The sequence below is a fragment of the Theobroma cacao genome, chromosome 1 (genome assembly GCF_053813885.1).
Source record: "Theobroma cacao isolate CCN51 chromosome 1, ASM5381388v1, whole genome shotgun sequence".
NCBI lineage: Eukaryota > Viridiplantae > Streptophyta > Magnoliopsida > Malvales > Malvaceae > Theobroma > Theobroma cacao.
Window position 1 is genome coordinate 17,322,472 of NC_142639.1, and position 22,993 is coordinate 17,345,464.

Here is a 22,993-nt window from a genome sequence, read left to right on the forward strand (position 1 = left end):
TTGATGATAAATAAGTGATCAAAGTTTGCTTTGATCATTTCATTATATATTTATAGGGCGACCAAAAATTGGACCGACGCCTAGAGACAACTTTGAAGCTACTCTAATTTATTTAACTGAGACTAACATATTAAAAGCTTTACTTACAGTTTTTCAACAGGCAACTAACTTGTATGGACTTTACAGATTTTTATCAACAAAATTTCTATCTAAAACGGGACTGGACACATACCCAGTGCACAAAGGAAAGGAAACATGTTTGTTAACTAACTGCACATGGCTTAGGCACTACCATCCATTTCATCTGATGCACTTCGGCAGCATCTCCGATTTGAGCTGACCTGAAAATAGAGGAATTATCACTAGTAAATATGAAAGAAATGTGCAAGTGAACATGAAAATTAGGGAGAGTTAATTCCATCTATTTGGTAATGATCATCACAAAAATTCATCGAAGGAATAGGGTTGTTCTCATTTTCTGCACATATGTAAAATATGATGGAATTGGGTCCGTTCCAAGTCAATTCTTGAGCCTTTCAGATATAGTAATGGAACCCTAATTAAACTCAGCTCTGAATACCTCTAATACATTAGTATCCATCAACTTTCAGGCAGAGCAGCCATAATCATTTAAAGCTCCTTTCATATTGATGTTGCTAAATGTATATAGCATGTTTTTCTCAATTGGTATTAAGAAATATTCTCAATTTCAGCAATTATATATAGATACAGCTTCATGAATCCACCCTTAAATCCAAATTTCAAATAATCTGCTAAATTATAAGATATTTAAATTATTATTAAACAGATTATTATATTACTCAGCTGCATTGACTTCACATGATGATCATATGGTCCTTTTCTCTTTACCAAGATAACAGCTGTGATACTGATGCTCTTTAAATAAAAAGCTGCTTTAAAATTATCTTAACAACACCTAATTTGGTTTGATTTAGGAGATCTTTTGACAATGAAACCAGATATTATCTTCAACAGGCAGAAAAATATAGAATGTTAAAATCCTCACAAAAGAAGTGCTCTCCGGAGAAGGACCCTACACTTAAAGATATTAGCATCAGGCCTCAAAAGACACATCCATACTACCTAAAAAGCAGTAAGTGAAGTAAGTTCTAAGGAATGACATACAAGCACCTCAACTGTTTATAAGTTTTGGGAGAAAATGGTAGTGGAACGTGGAAAGGAACTTTCCTACATTTTTCTAGATATATTTTCCAATCATTATCATGTGATTAACCCACAGAGTTAGACATGATAAAAGAAGTCCCTCTATGGAATCATAGTGTATTGATCTTCAAAGGGTATATTTTTCATTTCAATTCATAAAAGATAAAGAATCATTTTTGAAATGCTACCAGAGATTGCTTACTAAGGAAATACTAAGACAAACAGCATTATTATGCCATTGATGTAAAAGAAAAAGCATAGCTGTCATTTCTTACTATATTTATACTCAATAAGGAGGGTTACATCTGTGGAATTCATGGTCAATTTTGTTTTAGTTATACACTACATGAACTTTGTATACAGTCACTCACTTGACATAGTCCACTTACCATGGGGACCCTGCACTCTAAATTTACAAAGATTTTGTGTTAACACTAATAATCATGTCTTCGTTGTTTTTATAGGAGAAAAACAAGACTCCTTGTTCCTGTCCTTTCAGGAACTCAAACATGGAAATTTACTGGAAGAATAACAGCATAAAGCCATTATGACCAGAAGATAGCTAAACAAGCATGCAACAATCACTTGCCCTTGGTTTATTAAAATGTTACACACCTTAGAAGATGAAGCCAAAGGAGGTACAGAGCTCTGTTGAACAGGCTCCTTTAGCTGCTGAAATTCTCGAAGCTGGTTTACCATCTCCTCAATGAGTTTTAACTGGGTATCTAACCTTTCCCTCTGATCTGCAGAGAAAGTCAGCTTTTCTTTTTCCCCTTGCACTACTTGTAGCCTTCCTCTAAGGCGTTCAATTTCAGCATCAATCTCCAACCTTTCATTACTGACTGCACAGAAAGAACTCCTCCCTGAGTCACATAGCGAGTTTTTGTGATCTGAAGCAGAAAAAGTTGGCAATGTGCTTTCTTTTATATTCTCCTCCCTAGGAATGTCTAGTGTATCATCAACAACATGGACATCATATATATCTGGTTCCATATCAAGTGTGGAATTGTGCAGATTGCTTCCTAGTTGATCCCCAAGTTCTGCATTACTCTCAAGCCCTTCTTCACTTAAAGAAGTTTTCTCAATGCTACAGACATTTTGGGCTGCTTTGGTTGCTATTGCTTGGCATACTATGGCATCATCAACTTGTGCCTTTCCTTTCCCTGCTAAATTGACAGCCACAGTATGACTTCGTTTTCCAGCTGATGGAGCCTCATTTTTTGAAGGCCAACTAGAACCTTTGCCCACTTCCTTCTTTCTAGTGTATCCACTATTCCCCATCTGATTCATCATTAGCAGTGGATCTTCATCTAAACCAACTGAGACCAAAGGCGTTTGTTGCCCTTTACTCAAATTATAACTCAAGTCATGCTCCTGCTGCAAATCTTCTAGAATATTCATCTGCCTGTAAGCTTCAACTTCTTTCTCCAAAAGGTGATTCTCCTTCTCCCTCCTCACAAGGATCTCTTTTAGAATGTTCATCTCTTCTTCATCATAAGCAAATTTTTCTTCTATCATCCTTTGATATTGCATTGCTTCCATTTCTATTGATGCCTTATCCTCTTGTAGACGCAAAATCATTGCCATGGCTTCATCAGCAGCAGTAGCAGCAGCAGCCCTTTCTTTCTCCAACTCCAGGTATAGAGCAGCATATGCAGCCTTTTCTTCCTCAAGAGCTTGTTCCAACATTCTGATCCGATTTGCTTCATCTCCAGTAATCCCCAATTTTCCGTTGGTGTTACAATTGATTTTTTTCATAGAAGTTGAAACTTTTTCCTCTCCATTGCTAAATTCAAAACCATGCCAGGTTCCGTCACCCCCATCAGTGCCAGTTTGATTATTTTTATTATCTAAAATGGAATGATCACATAGGTAAATACACATGTAAAGCTAGTAACTTATAAGGATCCAAGATTCAATGAAAACTTCAACACAATAAGTGATTTCCTTAATTTACTAAGAAACAGAGCCAGTCTATATTGGTTCAAAATCAGAAAACTTCTACCAATTTTAGAGTGAGCATTTAAAACTTTAGCAGACAAAACCCATAATATTTTCAAATGCAATCCTATAATGGAGCAGAAATTCACAAAAAAATGTGCCAACATTGAAGCTAAAACTATCAACTGGACCAAAAATTGCAATTATAAGGATGTCACACTAGATATTTTTCTTACTTACCAGGAAAGCTATCGTCTATTTCACTAACTGGACCCAAATGTTCACTAATTTCGCTCCTCGTTTCACCGCCATTATAAGAGGAACATGAAACACCAGCAACAGCTGATGAGAAATTACCAGACAACAAAACTGGAGAAGATTTTCCATAACCAAAAGCAGCTCTCCTACATCGCCGAATTCCAGATTTCTGCTTCTGATTTATAATTTTTTTTCCCTTGGCATCATATCCACTCTCTTTATCCACCATAGTTCGCAATCTTAAACCTGAAGGTGAACTAGAACATGCTTCACCATCCGATTCAATAACCCCATTGCCAAATTTTCTATCTTTAATGTACTTGGCATTCAAATTGCACTCTTGATCATTGAACCAAACTAGGTTAAAAGGGAACCTATTCAAAGCCAACTTTTGAACAGAATAGATCTTTCTTGCCGGCCATTCAATGAGCAGCTTATGCCAGCAGAGGTTGCTATTTTGGTACCCAAAAAACCCAGTACAAGGACAAGGCAAGTAATAAAGTCCAAAAACATGATAAAATTTCCAAGCAAAAAACCCTAAGGTTGATCCACATAGAAGGAAATAAGCTACAGCAACGTCAAGAAAAGCTCTTATAAGACCAAATAAGGTCCATGAAGGAATTGTACGGGAAACCATTAGAATTTGAAGCGCTCAAGATCCCCACAGAAATGCAACTCTAGTGAATGTAATAAGAGTGAAAAACCAAGGAAAATAAAGGCAATCTCTGTAGTAATTTGGTGCCAAGAATTAGCCCAGGAAAAACAACCCACCATGAGAAATACAGTAACAACACGGAATTCTAAGTAAACTCTAACAGTACATGAAGAAAGGGAAAGAAAAAAACACAAAGAAGCAAAGTCCAAGACTTATGAACTTATAATTAAAAATGGGGAATTTTCAAGATTTAGAAGAGCAGCGTACTTTCCAGGATAAGTGAATAAAAACCTGGATTTTTACAGGAAATTGACTTGATCAGTTGAGAAGGGGAAGTGGGAACTTAGGCGTTAAGGAAACAAGAGAAGTCAGGTTCCGGAATCCCCACTTAGCCCGGAGAAATTTCGTGGCACCGGACAAGAATGGAACAGCCGTCGGTTTCTACGGTATTGATAGTTACGGTAATGGGACAATGGCCGAGTCTGACTAGCTTTATGGGTAAGTTGAAAGCCACAGTCTTTCACTTCTGTTGGCGGTTTTTGCCTGATGTCTGAACAAAGATTACTGCTGTCAACTGCTAGTGCCTTTTCGATACGTTAAGATCAACGGTGTCGTTTAGACTATGTATCAGTTGTTCAATCTCAAGAGTTAACCCAAAATGCAGGCAGTTTGGAAAGGTACGTACAATCTTGAATTACGGTTACTTGATCCATTTGTAAGTGGTTTTTAATTAAGGTGAAATCATGCAATTAGTAGATTTAAATCTTTTATAATAATTTATAAAATTGAATTTGTATACTTTTCAAAATTAATAATGTTAATTTAAATTAAAATTTTTTGAGTTATTTATTATACTAAGGAATATTTGATTATATTAACTTTGTATTGAATTTGACGGTGTGAACATTTAAGAATGCTGCAATAATTATGCTCATCATCTCTAGCAAATCATCTCTAATCTTTACATCATATTTTGCATTTTTAAATTTCTATTTTCATTATTTTTTCAATTTTTCAATTTGATTATAAATTAGGGTAATTTTATAAATGGATAAGCGATTTTTCAATTTAATTAAAATATCAATTTGAAAGATAATACTGAGAGAATCGAAAAAGGAAAACAATGAAAAAGGGAGAATAAGAATAATCAAATGAAGGACTTAAAAACTTATTTGAATCTTTATTCATTTGGATAAAATTGTTTAACAAATTTCATTGTGTAATTATTACATCATTTTTTTATGTCAAGTCATCATTATTACATCATCAAATTTAATGTCACGTTAACATAATGAAAATAAATCACAAAATATAAAAACTCAAAATTTATAAATTATTATATAAAAATTAAATCACAAAATACAGAGACATAATTAATTATTAAATAACCAAGTTTGTCACTATATCAATGTCATCAGTACATCAATACTTTAATATCATTCTACTGGAAAGCATATGAATAAAGAAATATAATCAAAGGCTGAAAAACAAGATCCTTTTTCCCTGCAGAGAAATAATGGAATCTCACATGTCACATCAGTTACGTAATAAAAAAGGGATATCCCCATTATTCTCTTCAAACTACGCCACGTGCACCCCCGAATCCCTGCCCTTTGCCTCATTATATTTCTATCAGACTTCACTTCCTGGCCTTGCAAAGTAGCAGTTGCAGAGCTTCTAAAAATGTCTGTTATTGCAGTTTTCTCCAATTGGTTCTCCTCATACCCTCCAAAACCAGTTCCCAGCTCATTCCATCGACGACCTCTAAAGCAGCCTGGCTGCTTCATTTTTCCTCCTTATAGAGTTTCCGCTGATAATACCAGACAGTTATCAGCTTATCACTTCTTTAGACAGCCAACTTTCAGGTAACTTCATTTGTTTGCCTTTTCAGTTTGGGTCAGGTTGCCTGTAGGCATTGGCTAAAAATAGTTAAAATACTGTTTAAAAGATTTTTTTTTAACATTTGATACACTATTCTTATGGAATCCAAAAATGTAAATTGTATTAATTATACATTTCTTTATATATTGTTGGGTTTTACATGTTTGTTGTGATAGCATTAGTTATGTCTGGCATGCATAAGGATTCTAATGCTTATTCCAAGGTTGACCAATAGCCCCACATCCTTAGTAATAAGATTACTTGAAACATTAAACGAGTCATGATGTGAAAGGAAGTAGTAGTATTACTTTTGGACGAAATTTAAAACTTGAGTTTAGGAGGAATTAATTCATCATCCCGTTTGAAGTCGCAAATTTTTTTCTTGAACACTAATCAATCTACTTGGTTTTGTGAGGCAACCCCTAAAATCAGTTATCAAATTCCATCATTAAGGATTAAGCTTTGGTTGCAAGTAGCTCGAATTTAATGCTGGGTTAGTGTCCCAATGCTATTAATTTGTTTTAGCAAGAGTGATTGTTTTATTGAGGCAGATAGATTTAATGTAAATTTGTTGGGCAGTTTGAGTACCAATACCATTTTTCTTAAGCCAGGACTGTTCTGAAGTTTGATGTATTATTAGAATTTAAATTGGATATCACTGGCCTCTTCACCTAGACATCATCGATTTATGTATGCACTGCTTCTCCATCTTTTCAATCACTTGACATGCTCTGATTTCTGGGTTTTCACATTATTCTTGTGTAAAAAGTTTTGCCTTGTATGCCCAAGTGCAGTCACTATCAAATGAGAGAAATAATGTTTTTAACTTAGTGTTACTCCGTCAATTCATTTTTATACTAGAGAGTGGTGTCATGCTTTATCTGATTAATTCATGCAACTGATGCATGACAAATGATTCATTTCATATTATTACAAACAGGACTAGAAGTTTCCAGCATGAAGATACTGAAAACATTGGGGCTGCAGAACCTAAAGATAAGCTGGAGAAAGGAGATAGAGCTGCTGATGAGGTACTTGAAAATCAAACCAGTGGGACTGATAGGACAGGAAGTTCATTTCTGGCAAAATTAGCAATTGCATTAGGTGTAGCTGCAGCTCTTACTGTCATATCGTTTGGCCTCAAGGGGGCTAGTTTTGGATCATTGCTAGGAGTTCAACACCTGGCTGAAGGTTCATCCTCTTCAATTATGGACTCCTCTCTTGGTTTCACTTTCAAAGCTTTTGGATACCGATTTGTACTTCCAGAATATGCACCAGGGTATGCTCCTGAGCTTGAATGATCATCAGAACTCTTACCAGCTTTTTGGACACATTTTTTTAGAACAAATTGCAATTCTAAAATTCTTCCTCTTTTACACTTTTCTTTGTTAAACACACGTTAGTCTTAAAGGAGAGAAAAGTGGTAGGATACACATGGAGGGTGGGAAGGCGATGGTGGGGGGATGGAATCCATACAGAATGCATTTTCCAACTACACCCACTATCTTTAGTTCTTTGGAGATTGACACTAGGGTAGAATCAAGTCAAAGCTGAATAGTGTTTATATAGTAGTACTACTTCCCTGAGTTTGGCTTGAGCTTCATTTGAAAAGAAAATTTAAAAGTTCAAGCTCAGCTTGGCTCAATTCATTATTTTGTTAATTAAGCTAAGTGAGTAGGTTGCTAAATTAGCAGAGTTCAAACAGTCCATAAGCATCTCAGCTTGTTTGCACCCTATTTAAGGGAGAAAAATAAAGGGAATACAAAGAGTATTCTGATTTCACAAAATTACAGTTCGATCACTCAGAAATTTAGTTTTACACAAATAAAGACCAAATGACTATGCAACTTGCATGTGCTGATTCAAAAGAATTGAAGCATTGTCTTCTCAGCAGAGTAGATAGTTTTTTCAAGATTTATATTGGTGTGGGGGGAATAGGGAGAAGTGAGTTTGCCCAGAAGCTGTCTGGGCTCTGCCTCTCCTTCTCAAGTATGTATTTTACGAATAAAACGGTTTTGAAGATTTTCACTGTATGCAATGTTTCAGATGGATTTACTTTTGGTTGCTTATGGCTGCTGGGTTTGGACTTTTCATTAGTGAAGAGGCTTTAAATATCTGGGTCTGTCTTTTGAACTGGTGCTTATGTTTCACTGCCTCCAACATTTGCTGGCTTTCTTTGCTTTCGTTAAGTTTCTAGTTTTAACTAAGAACTCCTCTTTAAATTTTAAATTTTGTTTGAAAAATGTAGGTTGGCATAACTTTGGCACGGATGCTGTCATTAGATGGAACATGGCATTCCTTTGTTGAATCTCTCTCAAGAAACACCCCATACATAATATCCACAGTTCTCTGGGTATACTGGTTAGTGGCTGCTTCATCTTGTTCGTTATTGCTTTGATACTTTGTAATATGATTAGTAATATATTAGCACTCAATGTTTGAAATGAAATTGTAAATACGGTCAATGGGGTTTTCTCTAGCTACAACAATGTGCTTAGATTTCAACCTCAGGTTTTATAAGACTTCTAAGTTTTGAGGCTTACACCTGGAAGGTAAGGATAATAAGGATGAAAGGAAAAGCCTTGAACCTCTTAATCAAGGAAATTGAGGCCTAAGTAATCCAAGGCATAAAGCCCTTGGTGATAATCTACCTTTAACCACAAATTTTACCATTTTTAAATTATTTGAGTCTAAATGTGTGCCTGACCTGGTTATGACTTGTTCTTTATTCCTTTTCTATGACATGGTAGCTTATAATTCTTAATTGTTTTTCTTCCTTATTGTTATGTTGCAACTTGAAAAATCAGGGGAGTTTGCATCAGTGATATGATACCATTTTACTTTGGAAAGTTGTTTAGACAAAGTGGAGCATCTGATGATGTTTGTTCAAAGGTTTGTTTTGTTCCTTCTGATCAAGTCTTAAGGATTTCAGCTTCTCAAAAAGAGAAAAAAGGTCTTAAGGATTTCTCTGCACATATTTTATGCACAAATATTTAGCTTGTTCTATTTGGAATATTTATGTTTGCTGCATTTTCAAGATAATAATTTATTTATTTTATTTATATTGATGATGACTACAGTTAGGGATTGGTGAAGAGAAGGTGTTGCACATCACACGGGTTCAAAAATATGGCAATCTCATAGGCTTCAGTGAGTTACAAGAGCTTCATTACTGTGCCTTTTTGCACGATTCATGTGGAAAAATGTAATTCTATAGAGTGACCACACTGCTGCCATTAGTAGAAGTCAATTCAGATATAGTCGTCATTTAGCATGGCAATATTCATAAGGCTTTTAAAAATTTTTTTGACCTTGATATACCAAGTGCAACAAGTAAACTGCTGTCTAAATAACTAGGTACTGATATAGCACCTGAATTGCTTTGCATATAAAATTTTGGTAATGATAAATCAATAGTTCTCTCCGAAATATGCATATTAATAGACTCATACATTTTTATGGTGCCAGTTCTTAAGACAAAGGGTTATACTACTGCCTAAATCGATAATAATGTTTAGTCACCCAAGCAAATTTAGGATATCTCAACAGTGGATATTCAATCAGAATCATCTTCTCTTGCATTATATGAGACTAGTAACATCTTGCTTTCTTAAAAGGAATCAGAGTGCTCAATTATGTTTTTTAATTTATTATCATGCTTCACTTGGCTTGTTTATAGGTTAAGTTTGAAATGTTTTATGCCATTAGGCCATATTGCAAAGCCAGGTGATATTCTTTAAAAGATAAAGTTGCATAGTCTCTGCATATTCAATTTTGTTTTTGACATTTTAGAATACTTGTAACTATATTGGACAAATCTCTTCAATACTTGCTATTAATGCATTATGCGTGAGCTTTCCTTATACTTGTTTATGAAACTTAATTTACTCTTTCTAGTGGTCTTGTATTCTAATCTGCAGTAGAGCGATTTTCCTTAGGAGTAAGAAATCCCACGGCTTTCCTAGCAGGGTCCCTGGTTAGTAACTGCTTCTAATTTTCTCTGCACGGCAACACTGGCATATTCCGCTTATTGTAAATATGTTCATTAAACATGATCCATCATTATGCTTTCTAAGCATATCACAAGTTCATAGCCGGGTTCATTAGGAAACCCACAGAAATTGATGATCTATACCCATTAATGAGCATAATACCGTGGAGAATAGATTGTTGGTGACTCGATAATGATGCTGCTGTCCCAATAATGAAGTTTACATTGTTGTTAGCACAAAATATGCTGATGATAAGAGATGCCAAAGACGGTGGAAAGTGGAAACTAACATAGGAAAGTATGTGTTTGGTCCTTAGTGAGGTGTGACATAAACTGAGAAGTGAGTTGCATGATGGTCTGTTATACATTTTGTCATGTAATAAGACTGATCAGAAGTAACATGGAGAGAAAAAATGTGGAGTATACATAATTGGAATTGAGGAGGGAATGATCAAAATTGCAAGTTAGCAAATGCAATCAGGAGGAAACTGAGTTATTAACTGATTTCAGGCTAATAGATAATTCCATGCTTATGGCTAGAAGTATCATCTAATGATTACAATGATGCATCTGTTTCATCTGTGCTTGCTTAACATGGCCTTTCCATTCCTAAGTAATATGCACCATATCTATTTCCTGGCTGTCAATTGTGTTGATAATTGAGTTGATGATATGCTTTTATGAAATGAAGGGAATATCACCTGAATTCTTCTTCGCTGGAGTTTGTTGTGGTGGCTTGGTCACTGTTCCGATTCAGGTTAGTCATTTTCTGTTGGCAATAATTCTATTTTACACATTTACATATACTTGCATTTCTATTGGCAGTAATGCTATTTTGCACATTCAGATATCCCTATGTTTTATAGTCTTTGCATGTGTGTGTGGGTGGGTGCTTTTTTGGTTAATGATAGCTAAATTTAAGCAATAGTGTACTAAGTTTTCGGGGAGAAATCTTTGTCAGATTTCTCTTGAAAAAAGCTGTGGAATTGGGGAGGCAGTAGACAGTTGACTCATCTATTATAAATTACTGCAACTGCGTGGTGTTTCTTAACATATTATTATCTTCACTTGCTTCTGGTATCATCTTTTTGTACCTCCTCCTTTCCCTCATGCCTAATATATTAGCACATTCTGGTCAAGATCGAACCCATCCCCCGGATTCCACCTCATTCTTATTCTTCATTTAGATAACCAAATTTCAATTTAGGTCTGAAATATTTTTAATGGGAAAAATACGTAAAACAACTTTAAACTTATTATTATTGGAAGAAAATTAAAAGCCTGCCTCTAATTGGGAAATTTTATAGTTATGTTTAGATATATAGAAAAGTATTTTGCGCTAAGTCTGTTGGGGATGTCATTACAAGTATCTAAGAAAACTTATAATCTCTGTATACAACTCCTATTGTGATATATTTCAACTTGCTCTTCCTAGGACTAACGCTGTGTACCCTTCTTATTCTTGAGTCCAGCTGGGAATTGGATTTCTGATGAGGAAACGTCCTGTCTTTGCCCTTGCAACTGTCGCCACAGTAGTGGTAAACAAGTTGTTGTGTTTCATGATAATTTGATTTTGTAAATAGAGGTATTTAACATATTACAATCCTGCAGGGAATTTGGACTGCGTTGCCATATGTTGTGGCTGCTGCAACAGCATTATTCCTTTTCCTGCGGCACCGCTACTCAACCTAGCCCTTTCAAATTGTTATCAGATTCAGAAATGCAGAGGAGATGCTACTAATTTGTGATTGGATGGTTGTTATATTATTTAGTTGAATATCCATCCCCATTCACCGTTTTCAATTTAAATTACTAATTTTCCATATTGGACAGAAAGAAAGAGTATAAAAACTAGTAACTTTAGACAACAAGAATTGCTGTAAAGTTCATCTAACATAACTTGCTGGCATGGGGAACTACTGCCCTTCCCCTTGCAAGTTATATCCATAAAACATTTTAAGATGTCTCTATGTTTTTAAGGGATTAATTTTAGACAAAGCTGTTTTCTGGCACCCTGGTGCTTTCTGACCAAATTCATGTCCATTTGTGAGTGCTAACACTGACGAGTTTATCTCTACTTCCAGTGCAGGTTACCGTTAATGATAAGCCAATTTAAATATATTCACCGAAAAATCACCCTCTAGTATCTTGCATTACATCTTGTAATCCGTTAAAGACGGGACCTTCTGCTGAACAAGGTTGGATTTTGGCTTTACATTTTCGGCTGTTGCCTAGGGAGTAATTGGTCCTCAATGTTGATAGCCTGTAGAGTGAATTGGTTCTTTGAAGGTGATACCAGTATCACTATTCACCAACCGAGCAGAAGAGCTTGGTTCCTTCCTGAGGCTGATGACAAGCTATAGTTGACTAGAGAAGAAAAGTACTGAAATTGTAACTTCTTGGAATGCCAAAATAGGCAACAAAGATAATGGTGAGATTGTTTGTAGCTAATCCCTTATAAAGAACCATCATGAAATTGTATGTCCTTTGAAAGGCCAACGAGTATGGCAGCACTTCATGTGTTTTTTTCCCTCAATTGCTGGATGGTTTGGCAAATTGCTCGAAATAAAGAGAAATTATTATTGCTTGGCATTGACAGAATAGATACACATGCACTCTTAATAGACACACTCCGAAATAACCTTGTGCTCCATAACTTACTCTTCATTTTCCGCAGAAGGCTTTATACCTCACCTCCCCAAAAACCAACTCTCTGCGGGAAAAGTTTTCAAAGTTTTAATATAAATATAAACATTGTTTTAATCTTGCATTTGCTAGCTTAACCTGAGTGTCCCAAAGCTGCAAGGTACGAGAGCTGAATACTATAGGCTTCTTTCAACTCTGCCAATACCTCTGCAATAGTTGGTCTCCGGGATGCATCTCTTTCTACAGACCTTACGGCTATTAAGGCTGCTTTTCTCATGCTTTCCATATCAAAGCTTCCCTTTAAGCTGTCTTCCACTATCTCCAATGCACCTGCCTGCAAGTAGGGCTTCGCCTGCCATTAAATCAATATGAACCCCGTTGTTTAGTGCTAGGTGTTAAGATACAGGTTTCAGAATTATGCATGTATAAACCAATGTATAGGAGTTTAAAAATTTGCACAAGACCTTGACCCTTAATTGTAAGCATTTTTCAGTTAACATGCTTACACTGATTTGCCTTATTAAAACCATGATGCTCCAGCAATCAAACTTGAAAATGTGCAGGATTTGAATGACAATGTACAGTGAAGAACTTGTTAAAGAAAAAGAAAAATTAGGTTACCCATAGCACTAAATTGAAGGAATCTGGGGTTCCAGAGTGGGTCAGTGGTTCTCTTCCACATATGAGCTCTAAAAGGACAACCCCAAAACTGTAGACATCACTTTTCTCAGTCAGCTGTTGAGTGGAATAATACCTGCAGATAAAATCAGTCAATGATAAAGACATCTATTCCTGAGTTGGCGCTGTAAAGGAATCAATTATCATTTGCATAAACTTAACTAAGACTTACTCAGGATCTAGATAGCCAGCAGTGCCCTTGACAACAGTGGTCACATGACTTGCATCTGCCTGGGTTACTTGCTTAGAGAGGCCAAAATCACAGACCTTGGCATTCATCTGACCGTCCAAAAGGATGTTACTGCACTTGATATCACGGTGTATGATTCTTGGATCACTCCCATTATGCAAATAGTCCAGCCCTTCAAAAGAAAAAAACAAGGCTAATGATGGAGGTCTAGAATATTGGAATAGCAGTAATTATGCCCAAAGTTTCGACCTCCCGGTGTTTGTGCTAATAAGTGTATAACTATACCGTTTTGTTATCCCCACCACCACCGCACACTCACACACTCACGAAGAAAGCAACTATACCATTGTGGCAAACAAGAAGACAATGCTAACTGCCCCTGCAATAGAATGTTATAATCCTATACAGAGAAATTGGCTAAATCTTTCATCCAGAATTCCAGATGAATCTCATCACTGTATAAAAGGATCTTTATGTCTGAAGAAAGAAAAAGTTATGATATCTAGCCTAATTCATCTGGTACGAAAAGTTCAAACTGTAGAAAATGGATCTTTCCCATTGCTAGAGGGCCTAAGACATCATGGTTTTTTCATCTGCACAGCTCCTGTCCCTCCTTAGTAACTTTATATGAAGGCTAGAAACAGAATACTAGACATACCTTTTGCAGCATCAACAGCTATTTTCAGTCTGCGAACCCAGCTTAACGAAACTTTTTGACTATTTGGACCTGAAACAAACATCAAGAAAGAACCAGGCATTTTGTCATATGAAAGGAGCAAATTTAAAGATATGTAACAAAAATTAGAAGAAAAAGAGGAAAATGTTACATCTTTTAGTCAAGCAGAACATACCATACAGGTGATCAGCCAGTGATCCACCCGGTAGATACTCGTACACTAGTATCTGCTGCTTTGATTCATGACAAAATCCTTCCAAGCAAACAAGATTTTGATGACGAATTTGTGACAAGAGATGAACCTGCAGGCAGTCCAAGGTATGGACGACAAGGTAACATTTACAGTATCAACAAGAAGATTAGATCTAACAAGAAAGCAGAACAACATGCATAAACTAAAGAATCAAACTGCATACTTTAGATTTAATAGACGGTACATGCATACAATGCAGAATGACAGATCTTACTGGATCAAGAAAAAATGAGCCAGACTGATGCACACTTAAAGATAATCCATGGTCTATATGACTGTTCTATAGGGTCTTCAGTTAAGTTCATCAATGGAATACTGATAAAATTACTGAGCTCACACTTCCTTTTGGTTAGACAAGGAAATTGTAGAGAAGTTTAGATGATAAACCTCATTGATAAAAGAATCAGCACCCAATTGAGTTCTATCAAACCGCACTTTTACGGCTACCAGTTTGCCATCTGATAGCTTTCCAAGGTAAACAGATCCAAAGCTACCGCGACCTATGACTTCCTTAAAGTTATTTGTAGCTGCCTTTATTTCTTTGTAGGAAAAAATTCTAGCTGCGTTCCAGTTTCGCATATCAATCGCTGGACCTGAATATGAGAATAATGTGCATATAATAATCATGTTTTCAGTTTTCATGGTAACAACGATGTGAATAACTATTACATACTTGTAGTATATGTGGCTTCGGTTTTCCTTTTCTTTATGTACAATAATAATAAAAGAGAAGTGAGGAGTAGAGCAAATAAGGCTCCACCAGTTGCACCAAGTATAATTAGTAAATGACTACGTCGAGTGTGCTTCCTATTGGTAACAATAGTAACTTGTGGTGTCTCAATTGAAGGATCTGATGAGACATCATTGCATGCCATTGTGGAGAAGGAAAGGCACAAATTTCCTGATGTTCTGCACAAAAGTTGATCTATCAGGGCACATGAATAAATAGCTTGAAAAAAACAAGAATATCAGTGCCATACCTAACTTCCAGACTTTCTCTGTTCAAAGATAGGGGGAGGGTACCTTGCAGTTTATTGTTTTCCAGATTCCTGAAGAACGCAGAAAACAGTTTTTCATCCAGTGAAACACAGGGTGGCTATGACAAAGAAACTGCATATCTGGTTCTTCACCAAATGATACAATATTTATAGAAGTCACTTACAGTAGATGTAGATTCTCTAACTCTCCCAAGCTGTCTGGAACTATTCCCAGTAAACTGTTATTATGCAAGTCCCTCCATGTAGAAAAAAGTAATAATCATGCAGAATTAGTACAATCATATTTTATCATATTACTTTCATATAGAGTGAAAAAATTATTGTGTGACTACATAAGAAAACATTCTTTGAGTGTATATCTCAATCAAGACAAAGAAAGAAGATTACAACTTACAGAACTTGAAGGTTAACCAAGTTATCTAAATCAGAACCAAAGGATGTTAGCTCGTTGAAACTTAGATTCCTGAAAATTTAGTTAAGTGGTATTAGACATGCTATATGAGATACTAATAACAGGTGAAAACTTTGAGAGACATTACAATTTCTCAAGATGCTGCAGGCTACCCAGATTTTGTATTGCTCCTGAAAGTGACGTGTTATGAAAATTCCTGAAACATCACATGAACATTATAAGCACAAGGAAGTGCTTACTTAAGGATGCCATAATATTAATAGTACAAAGAATCCACAGTTAAAGACATTACAGTATTTTAAGATCCAGCAAGTCACCAAATGTTGGACTAATTGACCTCAAGTTGATGTCTGAAAGGTCCCTAAGAGAAAATGATAAGTCCATATGAGTAGGTCTGTAAGGTAGGATAGAAATCCCAAAGCTACTATTTATTATGCACATACAATGATGTCACTACACTTCCTTCGCATTCAATATGATCCCATGGAGTTGGGAAGCATGGATCATCTTGCCACCCAAGATCAAAACCAGTAGACTGCTCAATAACTTGAAGTGCTGAAACTGGAAATCATGCATAATGGAGTCAGGTTTAGTCAGAAAGAAAAACTCATCAGATTTATGCAAGAAAATGCCACCTGTAGTTGAGGAAGCCTCGGGTGGAATATTGATAATTTCATAAACCTCAAATGCATTAATTTGAGGGTAGAATCTGATGCTCCTAAGTGCAATATCCAGACTTGTGACTCCCTTCTTTGTAAAATATAGAGTACTGGCTTCTGAGGTACTTACCGTGAAATCTGACTGCTGAACATCCCCATTAATTAACATATCAAAAGAAACAGACACAGGAAGAATGCCAGCAAAATACAGGACAATGTAGTAGTCTCCCAATGTTTGGAGAGGTAAGTTATAATATAACACTTCCCCTCGTGCCAGAACTCTAGCAGTCTGCAATACATCCAAAGGAGGGCTCTCCTTTTGACTCGACAAATTGAAGCTAAGAAGAATGTCAAACCCAGATGAGACATGAAAGGGTGTGTAACTTTGATCAGCATCCCAAATGCGGTCAAATGGATCTACAGGATACCTGTTTTAACTGAAGTTAATCACAAGCATCCTGACAGAGCACAGAAGCCACATATGGAGAAGGGTCGTTAAATATTCTTACCTCAGCGATCCATTGGTGTAACCACTATTAATCCGATAACACTTACGAAGTGCTTTATTTGGGAAATCTTCCATGCCACCTTGGTAAGCGCCTTGAGGAAGTGGCCGAACTTCAAGTGAGGAAATAACAGGAGATCCACCCATTGGAATAGCATTGAGGCAAAATGGGGGTGTGTCCTTACTCACCGGCCATATGAACTCTTCATTCCATGGATCTTTATTGGTGAGGTTCACTGTACTAGTGATAGCTGTCCCGAGAGAAACGGAGAAAGCTGGAGGTTTCCAACGTCCATCATAGTTCTTATACACAAATTGGGCTCTCACAAGAACCACGGACGATATATTCTTTACTGGTAACTTATAGCAATTGCGACCTTGAGATTCTGGGAAAAATCGAAGTGGAACACTGGATGAGGAAGTACCCTCAACATACTCAACGGTAGTAGTGTTGCCTGTGCTTATGAAGGTATTATCTGGGACCCATGTTATCTTAGATGAATCAATATAACTCCTAGCTCCACCACAAGATAAGCTCAAGAAACCTGTCTCATAGAAGCTCAAACGTAAATTAAGACATAAATTCCACAAATTCAAAACCTCAACATTCTGTTTTAGACATTTTGTTAGACCATGCTGTTCTATAGTGATTTGATGATCAGAGCTTTCAAAACAAAAAGAACTTGAATTGCAAATTTCACAAATTGTAGAAAGACGTAAGCTAGATGAAGCTAAATAGGCATACATGAACTGCATTTTTCCATTCTTTTCTGAAATTTAAGCACAAGAAGCAGAACCTTAACTTCAAATTCTGTTGTTTCAAGCAAAAAGAAAAAAGAAATTGTTATTTCTTGTCAATTTTCTCAGGTGTATACAAATGATCAAAGTTAGCAGCAAAAAGCAAAAAAGTGGAAATCTAGCAAGACAAGAAAATTGGATCAAATTCACTTTGACTGTACATGAGCAGCAAAAGAGCTTCCAGACAATAAAATCTAGTAATGCAGACTAGCCAAAAGGTGTAAAGCAAATTACACATACCATCTTGATCACAGAAAACAACCACCCAAAAGCCGCAGAACAGAGTCAAGCTGACCCAGAAGCATTTCAGGGCCATAGAATCCAGCTGTAGCCTCTCTTCTCACAAAAACAGAAGGAATATCTATTCAAAGAAATGAAGAGAAATTCTGAATAAAAACAGAGTGGAGTCCCTCAACGAAACGCTAATGGAAGGGGATTAAGAGAAAGTACATGTGCCACATTGGTGGGATTGTAATAAGATTAAGAGAGAGAGTTCTTGAGTAAAGAGGAGTGGCAAGTAATGAGTGGGATTAAAGAGACAGGTGATGATTAAGGGGTGGCAAGGATGGCATTCATTGTTATGGTTCTAGGTTGGTGATGATTGTTTGCTATCATATAGACAACTCTAACGCCACTACTACCACCATCACTGCTACAGTAGCAGTAGTTGAAAGGGGTCTCAAAGTGCAAGCACGAAAATGGCACCTCCGCTTTCTCTCTCTCCCAGTGGACCAAAGTCGTTAAAAGTTTAACTTAAAAGTCGAGACCATGAAAATGATGTCAGTTAACCAACTCCTACTTTATCTTTTTCCTACTGGCGTATTTCTGTGTCTGCCCTTAGCTTCTGTATATTGCGTTTCGGGCATAGAAAATTTCAAAAAGCCACCTGCCTTGGTGATAGTCTCTTAAAGAGGTTTTAGCTTTTAGGTTTAAGTCTGGGGCAGAAATTTTGGTTCTTGGGAAACATATTCCTTGCCTCAGATGAATAGCTGCAAGCGGTTCAAAAATATAAACAACCAGGTATGGATAATTCAGATCAGAACATTTGTTTGTTCTAGTGGTTGTATCCAAAGAAACATGCAGCTTGAATATAGTTCTATAGGTTAGGTTGGTCTTCACAAGTAATATAATAATAATAAAAAAAAAGCATAATTCTGAAAACTTCTAAACTATTCTATAAAAATTTAAATAAGTTTTTATTTATCTATTACGTTCAATTCAATTAAGTTCTTGTATTCTTATTTTGAGGTAAATAGATTCTTATCACTAATAGTTGACTAATTGATATTAATTAAAATATCACTTATCATTTCACACTCATTATACATGCTGACATGAAAAGTGAAAAAAATCATATGATCACGATATCAAGCTACAACGACATGCCACATTACATGTTAGCATGTTATCTTTACGTCATATGACATAAAAAAATAAGAGATATTTAAATTAAATAATTATCTATATCGGTTATGAGATATTTGATTCATAATAAAAATATAAGATAAGAATTTTTTTGAATTTTTTTAATAATTTAAAAATATTTCTAAGTAATATGCTTAAAAAATTTCTGTCAATTAAAAATTGAGAAGATTATGGCATTTTGGAACACAACCAATCTATTTTCTATTTCAGTTTAAGAAAATAGTTGCTTGTACTCATGAACGCACATCCCCATGAAGGCCTAAATGAATAATATGACAAGTTTTCAAATATAAAAAAGAATAAAATAATAAAACTAGCTAGCAACTTTCAAACTTTACATGAAAGGATTTCACATCTTTTTATAAGTCTTCTGCCGAGTGAATAAATTAGTAAAATATTAGGGCCATCTCTGTGGACTTAGAGACTTGAATGCATTCATATGTTGAAGCGTTAAAAGCAAAATGGCAGCTGTTCAATTCAATTGATTTACATTTGGTAGATACGACGCAAAGGATGCTTGCCGGACCCGCATCACTACAATGATACTTTGTGTTGCTCTCTGTTTATTGTTCCAGCTTTGCTTGCAAATTAATTCTCACTCCAAAAATGTATCTTCTTGATAAAGGAAAGCTGCTTTCTACTTTGAAGAAGCCCAAAGTCAATAATTTGACTGTTTTTAGGGAACCTGAATAATGCAGCAATGCCATGCATAACAAATATATAGATGGTGAAACCTCTCCTTTTTCGTAAGAGTGGAAGATGTTGGTGCCTTCATTATATTCTCTTTCACTTTTCTTTCTTTTGTTTCCCTTCTAAGTTTGTACTTTGTTCATATGTAGGCCAAGGCCAACAAGTCAAAAGCCCAAAGAATGTCAAGTTGGATACCCAATGATGATTATAATCGGTAAGGGAGACCTAAGGGGAAAGTAATCTGGCCGAGGAGCTGAGCTAAACCATAGTGACCCCAATAAAAACCACCAGTACAGTATTCGTACTTGACCACAGCTTTTTGTCTTGCTATCTTCTGGAGTGGGAAATAAGCTGCAGTTATAACCTAATATGCTAAAGCAAATCACATCAGGCAAATTACGCTTCTTGGGTACCTGAAGGGAATGTTTACCTCTACTGTGGCAAAGGTTGATATGTTCGAGTGGTTAAGGACATAGACTTGAAATCAATTGGGCATCACCTACACAAGTTCCTTTTTATTAACCGGTGATCAATTCGATTTAAATTGGTCAAGTCAATAATTTGTTGAATTTGATCAATTCGTGGATTTTTGCTTTTTGTTGTTGTATTAATTTATTTTTGACTTAGATGATTAAATCGATTTTTATCTGATTTGGTTAATTCAAAAAATAATATTAAATTTGTAGATGCTCAATTCTGGTTAACTATTATTTTTGAAGTACTGTTTATAGGAAAACTACATTAGGGTGTTCCAAGCGTACAAGAGCCTAGGGGTGTTTTGAGCGCAGAAGCACTTAGGGGTGTTCTAAACGTAGAAGCGCCTAGGGTGTTCTAAGCGCAAAAGTGCCTAGAGGTGTTCCAAGGAAAATTACATCAAGGTGTTCCAAGCGTAGAAAAGCCTAGGGATATTCCAAGCGCGGAAGTGCCCGAGGGTGTTCCAAGCGCGAAAGCACCCAAGGGTGTTCTAAGCGCAGAAGCGCCTAGAGGTGTTCCAAGCACAGAAGCGCCTAGGGGCGTTCTAAGCGTGGAAACACCTAGGGGCGTTTCAAGTGCAGAAGCACCCATGGGTGTTCCAAGCATAGAAGCGCCCAAGAAGCGTTACAAGCACAAAAACACCCAAGAACAAGCATGGAACAACTATTGCAACACATCCTTTCTCCTAACCAAAAGAACCCTCTACATTTTGGCGACTCCACTAGGGAAGAGTAATTGCAGTAAGTGAAAAAGTTACCGAAAATTTTTTGCTAAAAGATATGGAGAGTTCACTCGACAACCAAGAAATACCTGTTGCTACTTATGTCCAAGAGCTCATGAAAATGCTCCAAGCCTCCCAAGAAAGGATGCAAGTTTTAGAAGAAAACAACAAGTGGATAGTGAAGACCATCAACCAATTTGCGTCTTCAACTACCATAACCTCTCAACCTCCACCTGTGCTAGCAAAAAATGTCGCTAATGTGGTCAATAATAACGAAAACGGAGGAAATGGAGAGAACAGTACCAACCCACTCCTCAATACTACTCATCCTTCTATTGTAGGCAATCCCATCATGGTAACTCCTGCCACTAGCGCTCAAAGTTTTGTCACAAAGGAAGAATTGGAGAAACTACTCGATCAGAAGAATAAGAGTCTTAATTTCTCAAAGTTTGACCTGAAACTACCCTATTCTGCTAAAGTAGCCGCTAAGCCATACCTCACGGATTGCACCAGCCCAAAATTCAAACAATTCAATGGCAAGATCGGCGATGCTCGAGAATATGTCATGAAGTTTGTAGAAACTTTGAGAGTCGCAGGCTTAGACGACAATTTAAAATTAGAGGAGTTCTCTAAGACCCTTACTAATAAAGCTTACACTTGGTACGTAAATCTCACTCTTGACTCAGTTGATTTTTGAAATCAAATGTGTAAGATGTTCGAAGAAAAGTTCTTTTCTACCCAAGATAAAGTGACCCTTATTGACTTGGGGAGAGAACATTAGAAAGTAAGAGAGGATCCTATGGAATACATCTAGCGATTCAAAGAACGTGTATTGGATATACAAGATTCTCATGATGAGAACGAGTTGGTCAAAGTATGCATCTAAGGTATGTTTGATGAATATAGGGTGCATTTGGAAAACTTACCTCTTACTACTTTTGCCACTTTAGTTGAAGCTGCACGACGGACCAATAATACGATCTTTAGGCAAAAAGGAGCTAATCGTTTCAATAGGAGGAACACTTTGACTGTGAACGCAATTTAAGGATGAGATAGGGAAAAAAGAGGATCTCGAGAAAACCTGAGGCCAAGGAGTGATAACTTTAAGAGAAGACAAGATGAAGAGATTGCTGCACCTCTTCCATTTTTAGCTACTCTTGACAAAGTAAGGGCACTTATTCAAGAATGGATTAGAGATGGACAAATAAATTTACTTTACTTATTGAGACCCCTAATAGTCGAAGAGAAGTCCAACCCTCGTTATTGCAATTATCATCATGTAGTGGGTCATCCTTTTGCTGAATGCGAAAACATGCATAAGATATTTCATAGAAGGACACAAGCAGGAGAGTCCTAATTGGAAACAACCGAATTCAAAATAATTCACTCCCTACGAATCAATATGCCTGAAAATATGTTAGTGCAGTGATCAGTATTCAAGAAGAGCTTAGTCCACCTTCTAGTCAAGAAGATGATACATGCGCAGCTGCTATGGTTACCTCTTCTACTGTTAACTCACTCATGAAAACACCTAGTTACAGATAGTTCTTTGATAAACTTGGCTTTTCAGAGGAATCAATGAAGACGGCAGCCACAATGTTAGTATAGATAACTAGTTTGTAGCATGAGGAATACAACTTGGTGGGACAACTTATGAAGAAAATGACAAGTGGATATGATAACGCCATAGTATTCACAGAAGTAGACATGTGCACACCACATCCTTATCACAATAAGCCACTTTATATGGAGAGCAATGTCAACGGATACCTAATGCGAAGGACGTTCATCGATGACGGTTCCTTGATAAACCTCATGCCATTGTCTACTCTAAAGGCTATGAATATAGACTTAAGGAGTTTGTGTCATTTTATGCCTATCATTTCCTTCGATAACAAGGAAATTAAAACTCTAGGATAGGTCATGATGAATTTCAAGATGAGACTTATTCAAGACC

General features: G+C 36.4%; 3 protein-coding genes across 4 annotated transcripts; 1 reads left to right on the top strand and 2 right to left on the bottom strand.

Moving 5' to 3' along the window:
* LOC18612780 (uncharacterized) lies at positions 1 to 4,580 on the bottom strand. The gene is made up of 3 exons (XM_007049709.3): positions 3,367 to 4,580; positions 1,801 to 3,035; positions 1 to 341 (listed from the first exon to the last, which is right to left on the bottom strand). The coding sequence occupies exons 1-3, from the start codon at positions 4,019 to 4,021 to the stop codon at positions 282 to 284; spliced, it is 1,950 nt and encodes a 649-aa protein (XP_007049771.3). The 5' UTR covers positions 4,022 to 4,580; the 3' UTR covers positions 1 to 281.
* A 1,093-nt stretch (positions 4,581 to 5,673) lies between these two features.
* On the top strand, positions 5,674 to 12,503 carry LOC18612781 (uncharacterized). 2 transcript variants are annotated; one of them, XR_001926211.2, is made up of 11 exons: positions 5,674 to 5,904; positions 6,861 to 7,199; positions 7,967 to 8,039; positions 8,169 to 8,281; positions 8,728 to 8,812; positions 9,001 to 9,070; positions 9,841 to 9,896; positions 10,603 to 10,668; positions 11,384 to 11,449; positions 11,523 to 11,666; positions 11,996 to 12,503. XR_001926211.2 is itself a non-coding variant. In XM_018113967.2 (10 exons), the coding sequence occupies exons 1-10, from the start codon at positions 5,723 to 5,725 to the stop codon at positions 11,601 to 11,603; spliced, it is 1,131 nt and encodes a 376-aa protein (XP_017969456.2). In that variant the 5' UTR covers positions 5,674 to 5,722; the 3' UTR covers positions 11,604 to 12,503. The 2 variants fall into 2 exon arrangements, 1 of the variants encoding a protein (XP_017969456.2); XM_018113967.2 differs by having other exon boundaries at positions 11,523 to 12,503.
* A 32-nt stretch (positions 12,504 to 12,535) lies between these two features.
* On the bottom strand, positions 12,536 to 18,277 carry LOC18612782 (Leucine-rich repeat protein kinase family protein). The gene is made up of 16 exons (XM_018113965.2): positions 17,967 to 18,277; positions 16,933 to 17,473; positions 16,400 to 16,851; positions 16,208 to 16,325; positions 16,057 to 16,125; positions 15,892 to 15,960; positions 15,747 to 15,815; positions 15,517 to 15,588; positions 15,335 to 15,403; positions 15,028 to 15,263; positions 14,742 to 14,947; positions 14,277 to 14,403; positions 14,084 to 14,152; positions 13,408 to 13,597; positions 13,179 to 13,311; positions 12,536 to 12,909 (listed from the first exon to the last, which is right to left on the bottom strand). Exons 1-16 carry the CDS (start codon positions 18,040 to 18,042, stop codon positions 12,691 to 12,693), a joined length of 2,715 nt encoding a protein of 904 aa, XP_017969454.2. The 5' UTR covers positions 18,043 to 18,277; the 3' UTR covers positions 12,536 to 12,690.
* Between the last annotated feature and the right edge of the window lie 4,716 nt (positions 18,278 to 22,993).

Bases quoted from the DNA above. Each gene is read 5' to 3' on its own strand.
- LOC18612780 (XM_007049709.3), bottom strand. From the start codon at position 4,021: ATGGTTTCCCGTACAATTCCTTCATGGACCTTATTTGGTCTTATAAGA. The intron at 3,036-3,366 runs GTAAGTAAGAAA...ATTCCATTTTAG, and splicing joins AATAGACGATAGCTTTCCTG to ATAATAAAAATAATCAAACT. The intron at 342-1,800 runs GTGTGTAACATT...CTCTATTTTCAG, and splicing joins CTTTGGCTTCATCTTCTAAG to GTCAGCTCAAATCGGAGATG.
- LOC18612781 (XM_018113967.2), top strand. From the start codon at position 5,723: ATGTCTGTTATTGCAGTTTTCTCCAATTGGTTCTCCTCATACCCTCCA. The intron at 8,282-8,727 runs GTTAGTGGCTGC...TTGAAAAATCAG, and splicing joins ACAGTTCTCTGGGTATACTG to GGGAGTTTGCATCAGTGATA. The intron at 8,813-9,000 runs GTTTGTTTTGTT...TGATGACTACAG, and splicing joins CTGATGATGTTTGTTCAAAG to TTAGGGATTGGTGAAGAGAA.
- LOC18612782 (XM_018113965.2), bottom strand. From the start codon at position 18,042: ATGGCCCTGAAATGCTTCTGGGTCAGCTTGACTCTGTTCTGCGGCTTT. The intron at 16,126-16,207 runs GTATGTGCATAA...ATTTTCTCTTAG, and splicing joins GGAAGTGTAGTGACATCATT to GGACCTTTCAGACATCAACT. The intron at 13,312-13,407 runs GTAAGTCTTAGT...TTTTATCTGCAG, and splicing joins GCTGGCTATCTAGATCCTGA to GTATTATTCCACTCAACAGC.